The 13,298-nt window shown below is 36.6% G+C and overlaps 1 protein-coding gene across 6 annotated transcripts in view; it reads right to left on the bottom strand.

Annotated features, from left to right (window-relative positions):
- Positions 1-13,298, bottom strand: part of ppfia4 (PTPRF interacting protein alpha 4) — a 139,301-nt gene that overhangs the window by 41,021 nt on the left and 84,982 nt on the right. For all 6 annotated transcript variants that reach the window (XM_079844369.1, XM_079844368.1, XM_079844370.1 and 3 more), the window contains exons 2-5: positions 11,916-12,017; positions 10,370-10,534; positions 7,735-7,809; positions 5,231-5,314 (exon numbers count right to left, since the gene is read on the bottom strand). In XM_079844369.1, the coding sequence (XP_079700495.1) occupies positions 5,231-5,314; positions 7,735-7,809; positions 10,370-10,534; positions 11,916-12,017 (426 nt within the window). The remainder of the gene's footprint in view (positions 1-5,230; positions 5,315-7,734; positions 7,810-10,369; positions 10,535-11,915; positions 12,018-13,298) is intronic.

Here is a 13,298-nt window from a genome sequence, read left to right as displayed (position 1 = left end):
TTCTCTCGCATACATCACGTCGTGACCGTGCATTTCATCCATCGACTTTACACAGCTGAGCAAATTAAAACTTCCAGATTTTGCCAGCCCTGAAACGAAGGGTTCCTCTGCACGTTATTGGGAACAAAAATACGACCTGGGTGAGATGCATATCTTTGCCCCAAAAATGAGCTGCTTTCTCAAAACAGAAACGTCCAGTTTGGGGTTGACAGGAGAATTCCATAGAGGCATATTTAATGAGGACACTTTTACAGGGCTGTCTAAAGTGAACGGAGTTCGCTTCACTGATGTGCTTGGCTCTATATCACTACAGGAAAGCTTAGAAAGGGACCTTTAAAGAGCCCTGCCTGAAGTGTTTTTGCACATATGTGTTTGTGGATGTCAGTAATGCTTATTGGCAGATGATTTGATGCGCTTCTCAGCCATAAACTGAATTACACGCTGTTAATTAAATAATTCTTCAGAGAGAGCTCCAGATTCAGAATCGCAGCAGGCAGTCCGCCAGAGACAACTAATTTACAGTTTTTTTTGTCTCTCGCATCTCTATGACATTTACACCTTATATTTACATTTGCAATTGCTCATTATATACTCATTTAATACACTGCCACTAAAACCCACTGCCTCTTTCATTTGAATCATACAATAGGCCTACTTTCTGAACCGAACAGGCACTTCAACTATAGAAACTTTAGTGTCTTGCGTGTTTAATTTGATCAAAACAATTCGATTTCAATGTATTACCTTTAGCTATAAAACTAAAGATTTTATACTATGGCTTCAACATATTTGTGCTACTTTTCAAAAAGCTTTATGCATAGATTTCATTGTTTTACCCTTGTCACAGAACTTACAATATGAAAATGTCAACTATACTGATCCAAACAAAAAGTGAAAAACAACAACAAAAAGTGTAGTAAGTATTAATAAGTATTTAAGTATATAATAAGTGTAAACCCTCTCCGTCACTCTACTGGGAGTCTGCTGAGAAACCCATGGCTGAACTTTGCTTTAAGTATTTGATGAGCCATGAACCGCAGGCATTATCAGCCATATTTCTGCCCTCCAGGGAGACATCAGCCAGCTCTCCAGAGAGACAGAGTCTGGACCACGTCTGCCGTGTCTGGGAATTCTATCGGCTTTCATCCTCTCCATCCAGCTCTACATGATTCATCGTTTCTAATAGCACATGCAGATTCAAATGTACAATGTAAGATTTCCTGCGAAAATTCAAGAAAGCTATGTTTGAAAAAAGCCTGCAGGCCTCTGATTTTCATCAACTTCTCCTGAAGGTGTAATATTATGAAACATAACCTTTCAGGTGCTAACAACTCCCAGGGGAAACCCACCAGAACACGTTTTGCCTTTGTTCTATTAAAATACAACTATATAAATCATAACAATCACATCAGAATGATTAGAGCACTTGTATTTTGGAGAAAATATATAAAAATGAGGGCCTAAATACCTGCCAGTAATGATCTAAAATAAACACAGAAGAGCCAGACCGTGAGTGACACCTGGAGGAGCTCTACTGATAAATGGCACAAGTAGAGAACTTAAAGAGCGTCAGTTCACACAGAGACTGGTGAAGAGACAGTGAATCACACACTGTGAGATATCAAACAGTCAGCATGGCAATGTTCTTCCTCATTAGGAGCGGTAACATTTTAGTTACCTTTTCAGAGTCTGAAACATTTCAGAAAAATGCTGACACAGAACATTGGAACATGATGTAAAACATGATGTTAAATTAGCTCCTTAAAAAAAAACAATGGTCAATGGGGCAGATTTACTAAACAGAGCAAATTAGCATGCAAATGCAATTCCAAAAAAGCATTGATGGGAGTGGAAAGTTCTGCATGTGATCTACTGATGACTCGCAAATTAAAGAACCATTTCCATAATGACAAATACAATCAATCAGTTAGCGTTTGGTTTAAGACGCGCTTTTTTTGGCGGTAAATAATGGCGCAAATACCAGTAAATTGACGAGCGTAAACCTTGGTAAATCACCTTGCGTGATTCATTTAAATACTCTCCTCCCATACATTTTGCATCTGAAAGGGAAACTCCTACAAATGCATATGCAATAAAGTCAGCCACCAAAATAACCCTATCCACGCCTTTTCAGTGCTAATTTTCTCATTTTAGTAAATCCTGACAGTAGTTTTATAACACCAAAAGAGGGTTTGTGCCGGCCCTATGTCATCAAAATTGACTTTTTTTTTAATGGAATATTGTAAGTATTCATTATACTGTAAATGATTAATTCGTACACATAATTACTATTTTTTTTTTTTATTTCAGGTGCCCTTGTAATCTTTCATCAAAATAGCTTCCCTTGCCTCTGCAGCGACATCTCTTTTCTTCTCTCATGATGATGCGTTTACTGTCACGAGGACAGGGCAACCTGTCATTCACATGAGATCCACCGCATTAGCAAACCACAATAATCCAATCAATTCCTTATGGACAAAATCAAGTCCCATCCTACATTTTTTCTTGTTCGAAAAGCCGTTTCACTTGGACATACTGTACGGCACGATAATGATGATCGCAATTTACGTTTCATGCCGACTTTAACTATAAAGTTCATCTATATGCTTTTTCACTTATTTGTAGTAAATATACACATTTAAATGTATTAATTGTGTATATTTACTTTAATACCCTTAAATCTTTAGATGTCATACTCTTATATATTAAAGGTGAACTATGTAAGATTTTTGCAGTAAAATATCCAAAAACCACTAGGCCAGTGTTATATATTTTGTTCAGTTGGGTACTTAGAATATCCCAAATGTTTCCAACTATTCCAACAAGAATCCGGGATGTGTGAGCTATGCGTTTGAGGGAGTCGCCTATCGATTTCGTCATATCTGCGTTACCCTCGGTTTCCGGTTTTATTTCGCAGAAACGCTGTACTCTCACTGCAGTGGGAACAAGTGTCATAGCAGCCGCCGAGCGAACGTTATAACTTCCTTTTCAACACACTCAGATATATCTAATACGATAAACAGAGTTGCGTTACCTCACACTCATGACTGGAAAAGAGGATGTAGCGCCGGCGACCGTGTCATAATAAAAGTCCCGCCGCGACTATTGCTCAGCTCCACAACACTCGATCCCGCTCTGCTTCATACTACAGTAATGTTAATAATCGCATCCATGAACATGATCTCTGCCTGAGTCCTATCCCGATTCTTTTCCACCGGCTGTGAGGTGAAGACCACAAGTCCCAAGATTCTGCGCTCAAACGTGCCGTCATCAAACTACAACTTTGTTTTGAACAGGCGACCTCTAGTGGACGGAAAAGTTACATAGTGTAGCTTTAAATATGCCCTTATGTCGTAAACCCCTGTTTCAATAGGAAATACATAAACATGGAAATATGGAATTGTGAAGTTGGTGTAAGTCGAACAGATGAAGATTCAGTTTTAAGCTGACGAAATGATTGAAGAAGTCATGTATACGTCACCAGAGAGAAGTCTGACGTTTCACAGGAAGATCAAGTTAAGACATTTTGATTAAAAATGATGTGGTCAATTTTGTTTTTTTACGAAACACATACATGGATGAATAAATCACAATAAGACCTATAACATGCATTTAGAAAACAGGGCAAATTTTTACTTCATGCCGACTTTAAAGACAGACCTTTGTAATGAAACCCACAAGCTGCCCCCCAAACTAATTTTGCGTACTAATGGGAAAATCGATACTGCTGCATCGAAAAAAGTCTCTTACAACAGAAAATCAATCAATAGCATTTCAATTACATAAATAAAAGATAAGGTCATATTTAAACAATGAACCACGGGATCAAAGTTTAAGAGCAATTCACAATTCTCCTATTGACCAGACTCCAGTTGGCTGGCTGCTAGAAGTGAGTCACACTCAGAGACAGGAGACAATTTAGCAGCCTGTGCTGAAGGTTGAAGGGCAAAACCACTTGGCGCATAATCAATGCAGTTTATTTCTCAGTAGCGAAGAAAATACCATCTGCAAGAGAGATATTAGAGCAGGAGGGATCCCTTTTGGACCAGTGCCTCAGATAAAAATGTTACAAATTGTATGTAATGATAAAACCTATGGGGTCAAACACTATCGTTCAAAAGTTTGGAGTTGGTACGATTTTTTCATACTTTTAAAAGTCTAATGCTCACCAAGTTCGCATTTATTTAATCAAAAATACAGAAAAAAATGTAATAATAGTTTTGTTTTTGATAGTTTTGATTATGACTAATTTATTATATTTTAAGAGGTAATTTATTCCTCTGATGAAAAAACTGTATCATATGATCCTGTAGAAATCATTCTAGTATGTTGATTTGGTACTCAAGAAACATTTCTTATTATTATCAATGTTAAAACGTGTCTGGCTATCACCAGATCAAGCTCAATTTAAGATTGAACACAGCTCCCTAGTTCAGTAGTCAGGGCACTGATCAGGGAGTCAGCCCATTGACTTATGTCCTCATCAGTGTCCTGACTACTGAACTAGGGAGCTGATTGAGACACACCCTAGCTATTTCTACTGCACCGAGCATAATTCAAATGACTCTATATGCAATTGGATAGTCCTTCAACCAATTAGACAACAAGAGGCGTGATCAACAGGCATTGATCCATCGCTTCTCTATCCGTCATCATGTTAAACCCGCCAATAGTGCACCAGGTGGATAAGCCAGTCTGTGATTGGTTCCCGCAAAAGTGTGACAGAAGCAGGATAAATGAATGTACAGGTTTCCAGCCTGAGCTGCAGGGCGAGATCAAATTGCTGGCAGATCAGGCTGGGTTTACCCAGTCTATGTTAAAACAGTTAAAAATAAATATTATTTTTTTTAAATATAATATTATTAAAAATATATTTTTGTACAAACTACTGACCCCAAACGTTTGAACGGTAGTGTATTTTGGCATGACATTTGCATTGTGTTCTTGGTGATTCAAGAAGGTCAGAATTTACAGTATGATGTACAGCATATCCTGATAAAAATTTAGCTTAAAAAGGACTGAAGATCAAAGAAAATTTGTTTCCTCATGATTTGACCCCCTTCAAAAAATCTAAATTCTAAATGATTATTAAAAGTTTGTAGAAACATGTACTTTAGAAAGCTTTAGCACTCTCTTATAGCACAAGTGACTATTTTAAGCACTGACCAAAATTAAAATATTAAAATTTATGCTAATCCAACTTTAAGCAACTAAACACACGCACACACACCTTCCAAGTAGGTTTAGAGCTGTCCATCCTGTCCACAGCATCCCCATCTGCTCTTCCATCCTTTCTCTGTCTCAACATGATCACCTACATAAACAAAAAACAAAAAAAAGTCACTCTATCAATGTATTACATGTGTTAAACAAACAAAATTCATGTTAGACACATTAAATGTGGCCTACCACATAATTACTGTTCACAAAGCACAGCACAGGCATTGATGCACTTTTCCATTCCCTTTTTTTCCAATTGCACATTATGAAGATGTACATTTTCAGTGATAGTGGGATTTAATAGTGTTCCTTTTAATAGCATTTGACGCTGTTCCTGTCTTCTTAAGGCAGGCTAGGAGTCTGGCGGGAGATAAGATTATACGAACTACCCATTTTAAGGAATTAACTTATCATTGTGCTTAAAAGCAGCATGTTATTAAGGTATTAATGAAATACTGGTAGGCCATTTGCATTTGAATCCTGGCATATCAGGACCAGTGAATTTTTAAATTGGAGGAAGACAATTAAAATATGTACATATTAATTTGCATGCCGGTATTTGGATGAAGGGATCTGATTTAAATATTCACAAGGCTCTCTTTATTATAGCTCGTTTGTATTAAAGTATTAGAGCAGGCTGGCGAGACAAAGTGAGTGACACCGCTTCATAATAATACCTCAAAACCAACTACTGTACGAGTGCAACATTCAACACAACTACACAGACTGAAGAATTTGTAGAATTACAATCACTTTTTCTCCAGCAAGAGGACAATCAAATCAGGTTTGAGAGAGTGGAATGAAAGAAAGTTTGTGTTCTTAAGAGTTTTATGACACACGATCTACCACAGTGACCAGTAATGCGAGTAACTAGGTAACACTAACAATATCCTGTGACATAGTTCAGTGGTTTTCAAAGTAGTGTAGCATTTTCCAAAGAGTAATGTGACCAAACGCTTCATTGCTGTTTTAATATCTGAGCTGATGGAAAAATCAAATATGCTCACTTAAACTGTCCGACTGGAAAGACTTATTCAATATAAGTTTCTTTGGACAGTCCCATCTCTCATCTGCAATGTCCAATTCTTTATAGTGAATCTTTTCATTTGGACTGGCCTTTCTGCGTGTGGAGTCCATGCATCCAGACTGCATAAGAGACTGCTTGATATTTTTGTACAGATCAAATAAATCAAAGCAGAAGCCTTATAGTCTCAAATTAAAAATGCTCTTATGCAAAAATAAGGTGGGTAGCACCTTTAACTACTTCAAATTATGAGTAGCTTGTTTCTTGGGAATTTCAGAGTAGATTTCCCAACACAGTACAGGTGATGACCACTTCCTTTGCTCCCTTTGTACTCTTTGCAGCATTAGGTCCTGTTTGTACTGAGACAGCATAAAATCTTCCAGTTGGTCTAAATGCAGCATCATGACACCCAGAGGCCACTTCTCATCCCGCCTCTGCAGTGCGGGCTGCAGCCAAAAGACTCTTCTTACTCAGCGGATGATGAAAAAATAGCTTTTGTCTCAGTGTTCACGCATGCTGACCGACCCGTCCTAGACAGTTATGAATGATGTGAAGATTTATTCAATGGGGGAGTGTAAAACTGGACCATTAAGGCCTGCAGCACTTTTTTTGCTATTAATAAAGGACATGCATTTTACATCTCATATGTATTTTTAACTAGAGTCAGTATACACCACCTACTCAAGCTTTTAAATTACACATTAAGGAGTTAACCAAACTGACAAGCCTTTTGTTCGTTAAACACAAACTAAGATATTTTTAATGTTCTCTCATCATTTTTGTCCATGCACTGAAAGTCTATGTAATCAACATTTTTGATGACAGAATTATAATTTTCCGGTGAACTAGACTTTATTATGGTGACACTAGATAATGTTGTTGATGGTTTCATAGTTTGCACAAAGTCTCTAAAGCAGCTGCAGTGAATTTCTGCAGCCAAATATCATCTAAAATATATTCTCAGTGTAAATAAAGTTTCGCTAAAACAAGATGAGAGGCATTTTGTGTAAAAAAAAGTAGTTAATTACTGAAATATTAAAATGTAAGTTACAAATAATGAGTATGTATATTTTGCTTTATTCACAAAATTACAAATCATCAATTAAGGAACAATATGCATTAACAAAGATTTTAAAAAGATTTAAAAAAAGTGTGATGATGCATAGAAACCAATTAGGGAAACCCATGAATTATGGTAAGTAAAAAACACATTCAATAATTCGAAACAGAATGCACTGAAATATAGTGCAGTGAGTAATTGTGTTGTCAATGCTTTTTCTTATCAGTGTAAATCTATGGTGTGTCAAGTGCATTCGCTCAGCTTGAACTCTCAGTGGCATGTGAGTGATGGTAACAGACAGCGTGCATTTCTTGTACGGGTTCACATCAGGGGGCAGGTGCTCATTGGACAGATGTTAATGAGATCAGCAAATACATACCAGTGTTCGTGCATATACCTGAACACACACACATGCACAAAACGACCGTACCTCCTGACTGGCGGCTGCCAGCTGTCCTTCTAAAGTAGTCACCCTTTCAAGAGCCACCCGTAACCTTTCACGCACCTGTGCAAATTAAAAAAAAGACATTTTAATTGTCAAATTTACACATGCAAACAAAGCCCCTTCAGCATATACTGTATTCCACTTGAACTACCACTAATGTTACATGCTTATACTGACTTCATTGAAAAACATTAAGGAGGACCTTTTATGCTCTTTTACAAAGTCTTGATTTAGTTTTTGGGGTCTACTAGAATAGGTTTTCATGCTTGAATGTTCAAAAAACTCTTTAATTTTTTTTCACATATTTTACATTTTTGCCACCATCTCTCTTCCCAAACAGTCAGTAAGGCTTTGTTTAGTTCCCGTCTCTACGAAGCTTTTCCTTCTAAAAAGCACAATGTGCTCTGATTGGCCGGCTGAATCAGTGTGTTGTGATTGTTCAACCACTTCGAGCTTGTTTTAGAAATGCCCCTAACTATAATCACGAGTTTCAGCACACTACTAAGTGTTGTCACAATACTGGAATTTCTAACTTCAATACGATACCTTGAAAAATAACGATATTTGATACCATTTTTGATACCACAATGAAAACTGCCATTTATCAATAGTTTTCACGTGACATCACACCATTACAGGAACGGCCACCGGTTTGTAGTAAGATTTAATGTAGTAAGACAGTGATATTAAAATACCAAATTCAATATACAGCTTTTTGATGTTGCATACTTTGTACCGGCAAGCAAATTAACAGAATATTAAATACAACACAAGGTTTCTCGTTAAGTCTTTGTCCCATCGAAAACCATTATAAAGAAAACGCATTGCGTTCATATTTCTACTGGCCTATATATAGTATGCATCATCAAAAAGGTGTAAACTGAATTTAATATTTTAATATAACTGTTATAGTACATTAAGGCACTTTAAGGGTGGTTGCACTCACGGTTGCACTAATAAGAATAAGGTTCATGCTCCACCTGTGCTGCTCGATCAGCCATTTAATTCTAACGGTCTTTCTTCGTAGTTAATCTGTGTTTAAAATTAAGTGGTGCAACAGAACTCGATTTAGAATAAAACCCAGATCAACAAATCCTTGATTAGCTTTAAATTTTGCTTAATTTAATCCTTATTGGTGCAACTCACCCTATAGTGTTTTTCACGTTAAGCCTTTAAAAAAGTCGCGCTGTTTTTAGTGATTTAAATACTATAGCAGGTGCTTTATATGGGTCACATGTGCCCAAAACTTGCATCTTGTTCACATATTTTTATTTTTAAGATGATTTATTTTTTATTTTTAGACTTTTGCTGCAGTTCTATGGCTGTTTTGCCCTCCAGGGCTCCGCAACAGTCATGTGACTGAAAACTATGAATAGGCCCACTGCCATATAAATATTTTTAATATTATCTTGTAATTTTTTGATAATTTGTGTAACTGTGTTGCAAAAGCTTATACACAGAACAGGGAGGGGAGGCTTTATTTTGAAACTGAAACTGAAAAAATAAAAAAAGACATCAATAGTCAGTAATAAAATAAGAACAAATCAACAAATTGCAAATGATAGCACAAATAAATACAATAGAATAAAGATAAAATTAAATAAACAAGTTTTTCAGGTGGGTCTAACAGCAATATTCGGGTAAGAAATACTACAGAAATGAAATAGTCAAATGTAAAATAACACTGAATAATCTTCATTGTACAAATTAAATACAGATTAATGCTTATAATTCAAGTTACAAAAGTTATTCAGTCAAGAGCAGTGAGTGATTTTCTTTTTATCTTTTGATCTTTAATTAACATGATGGACAGCAGCAGGTATATTAGGCTGCTGTCACTTTAAGAGCTTAAGAGCACGGATCCAATATACTGTTACACAATATACATTTTCTTTCTCAACAATTTACATTCCAACACTGACTGTTTACCTGAATACTTGCCAAGATGTACATTTTTACAAGGTTGTGTGTATTTGAACGTTTAAGCACAATAAGCCATGAAAAATAACTAAATTTGGTATTTGCGAGCTGTTTATGTGCGCGGGAATGCGTAAAATTATGTGCAATACCCGCAACCCTGCATTGAAATTCAGGCCATGTAACAACAACACTATTCAACCGGAGAAGAATGGAACGAGTGAGTGAGAGAGTGAGGAGGCACGTGTGTGTGTCAATTCGCATCTGAGAAAAGAGAGAGTGAGAACGTGCAACTGGTATCGTGTATTGATGCTGCAGAAAAGGAGTATTGGAATCGTTTAATATATAGTATCGATACACACTGAAATATCAATATTTTTGACAACACTACTACTTTTGCAACTCAACCAAGCCTTGGCACCTTTATTTGGCATTTGCCTTCAGCAGGAATTATTTAAATGAGGGATAGTGTGACGCATACATTCCTGGAAGAAAACTTAAGACTATAATTGAGGCATTTCAGGGAGTTCAGAAAAAAATGCTTACTGATATAGAAAATAACTCCCTTTTGTGTGGATATTGTGCTTTGTAACTTTTCAGACCTTTGTTAATGGCCAAACAGCAACATTACACACAAAAGAACATTAAAAATGTACAAAAAAATTATAATGTTATAAGACAATATACATTTAAAAAGTCTTACTTTTTCATCCAGGGCCTTATGATGCTCAAAGAGGGATTTCAAAGCCTTGAGCACCTCTACCTCACTGGACACCCCGGATGGCGGAGGAGCCTGCCTCTTCACCACAGTCATCCTCAGCGAACGCTCGTGACGAGACACCAGACACTCCAAGTGCTCCAAAAGAAGCTATAGAACAACATAAAGATGCAGAAACACACAAGCACATCCATCGACAAGTCCTGTATCACATAACTTCAGTTATTCTATACATTCCACTTATAGGAAGAAAAAGGCTCTTCATAAACTGCTACTCATTAGCTTTGAATAGTAACATGTAATAGCCCAATACATTAGTGTCACACAAGAGTGAATATATCATGTGAATTTTAGGCGCTTTGCATTGGAAAAGCATGTTGTAAGCGAATTTAGCTGGCCATGCGACATTAGATGGTGCTTGCATACCATACAAGTCAAAAATCTTGCAAACCGCCCTAAAGCGAATCAAGTGTTGCCTAACGGCTAACAGAGTCTACAAGCGAATGGGCATCTTTTACATTGTTCATGACAATGCAGCAGCATGAATCTGGCAATGGAGATATGCACACTTCCATTTGACACCTGCATTATCTCAGCTGTGCGAACATCCTCTCCATTCACACAATCTAGCAGCACTTGGCAAGAAAGATAAAGGCCGCTGATGCTGCACAATGTATGGCGAGTCATTTACACAAGTGAAGCTTTTACATAAACATTTACTCACTGACTACTTTTCAAGAGAACTAGTTGACAATTAAAAATGAGTTCTCTTACAATCCCTAGACCATACATTACTACCATTCAACAATTTAAGCTCAGTACGATTTTATGTTTTTTAAGTCCCTAATGCTCACCAGGGCTGCATTTAGTTGATCAAAAATAGGACAAAAAAGTGATATTGGGAAATATTATTAGAATTTAAAATATATCTATTTTAATATATTTTAAAATGTAATTTGTGTCTGTAATGTCAAAGCTGAATTTTCAGCATCATTACTCCAGTCTTTAGTGTCCCATGATCCTTTAGAAGTCATTCTAATATGTCATCATGAAAGCTTTCTTATTATTAATGTTGAAAACTTGTGGAAATCATAATGCAGTTTTTTCAGGATTCTTTGATGAATAGAAAGTTCAAAAGAGCACCCTTTATTTTAATCTTTTGTGACATTATAAATGTTGTCATTTTTGATTAATTTAACGCATCCTTGCTGAATAAAATGTTAATTTCTAAAATAATTTCTAATTTAATTTATAAAATTGCTTTTTTTTTTTCTTTTTTTTTTTAAGAAATCTAACTGACTGAAAGCGTATTTAAAATAAACTAAATCTAAAATAAAATACTGGAACAAAACACGTGCCTGTACGTTTTTGAATGTATTGGGATGTCTGGTCACCTTACACACACACACACACACACACACACACACACACACACACACACACACACACACACACACACACACACACACACACACACACACACACACACACACACACACACACACACACACACACACACACACACACTCACCCTGGTGTTATTCCTCTCTGCTTTAAGCTCAGATATCTCCTCCTCTTTTTCTAGAAGCTGCTCTCGACACAAATTCAGCTCCTTAGTCAGGGTAGCAAACTCCTGTCAGGAGAAAGAGAAAGAGGGAGATTAATTATTTCATTTCATATAAATAATTCACTCTAATATGCTACTGTTACACCAAACTTATACACAACGCTGCGGTTTGACTTCACAGTTTTTATTGTGGTTTTTATTCACAGCTATTCTTCCAGGGCAATACTAATCTGCTCAGGGAATGATAATAACTCTTTCAAATGGTCACATTTCATACTGTATGTTATTTACTGATCTATCAATGGGGCAATGAGAATGAATGGTCATAGCCCATAGAGCTCAGAGTTAGTGAAGCTTCAAGTCCTGTTCCAACAATTACTGGCCTTTTGTTGACCAGGGCCACACAATTTAAACCCAGGACCACACAGATGGATATCATTCTTTTTTTGTGGTATAAGACATTCAGCCACCACAAACGACACCAACACCAGTCACATGTTAAGAAACAATTTGTTATTAATTTGATAATTTTTATTTTATCCTTTATAATTCCATTTAGAAATGTTAATCGAAGTTGGCAATGTACCAAAAATATCCTTGTAAAAACGGTTTATTTGTGGTGAACTTGCAGTTACTTTGCAACAAATAAAACTAGTATAATGTTCACTTGCAAGATGAACATTTTAAACGGAAAGGGTTTTGTTTTTTGCTACTATAGCTTTAGATGCTAGGGTTTTGTTTTTGCTACTATAATACCCCTTTTTTTTTTACAAGATTACAAGACTCTACTGTCCCCAGAGAGTGTATGTGAAGTTTCAGCACAAAATACCCCACATATTTTGTATAGCATGTTCAAATTGTCACTTTTTGAGGGTGAGCAAAAACACACCATTTTAGTGTGTCATTTAAATGCAAATGAGCAGCTGCTCCTGTCCCCCTTTCAAGAAGAGGGCGGAGCTTCAAGAGCTCGTGTTAGCAGTAGGGATAGGAAGTTCGGTTCTTTTCTTTTGAAAAGACGGATGTGACAGCTTGAGCAGACTCCCAAATGTGTTCTACTACAACAACTCTTCCTCTTCTCAACATGGCTTCACCCCCTTTGTTGTGTTATTCCTAGGGCAGGGTTTTTGTAAATTTTAGGGTTAGTGATGGCCCTGCTGTCCGTTTACCAAGTACTAAAAAGGTACTGATATGTAAATGTGGGCTCTCAAATGTAAATGCACTCATGGTCATGACATCATAACTATAACCATTTCTATATAGTGAACCTTAAAGGAACATGCCGACATTTTGGGACTTTATCTTATTCACCGTATCCCCCAGAGTTAGATAAGTCCATACATACAATTC

Source organism: Gobio gobio, assembly GCF_949357685.1.
Source record: "Gobio gobio genome assembly, chromosome: 19".
NCBI classification, from domain to species: Eukaryota; Metazoa; Chordata; class Actinopteri; order Cypriniformes; family Gobionidae; genus Gobio; species Gobio gobio.
This window is presented reverse-complemented; position numbering and strand designations above follow the sequence as displayed.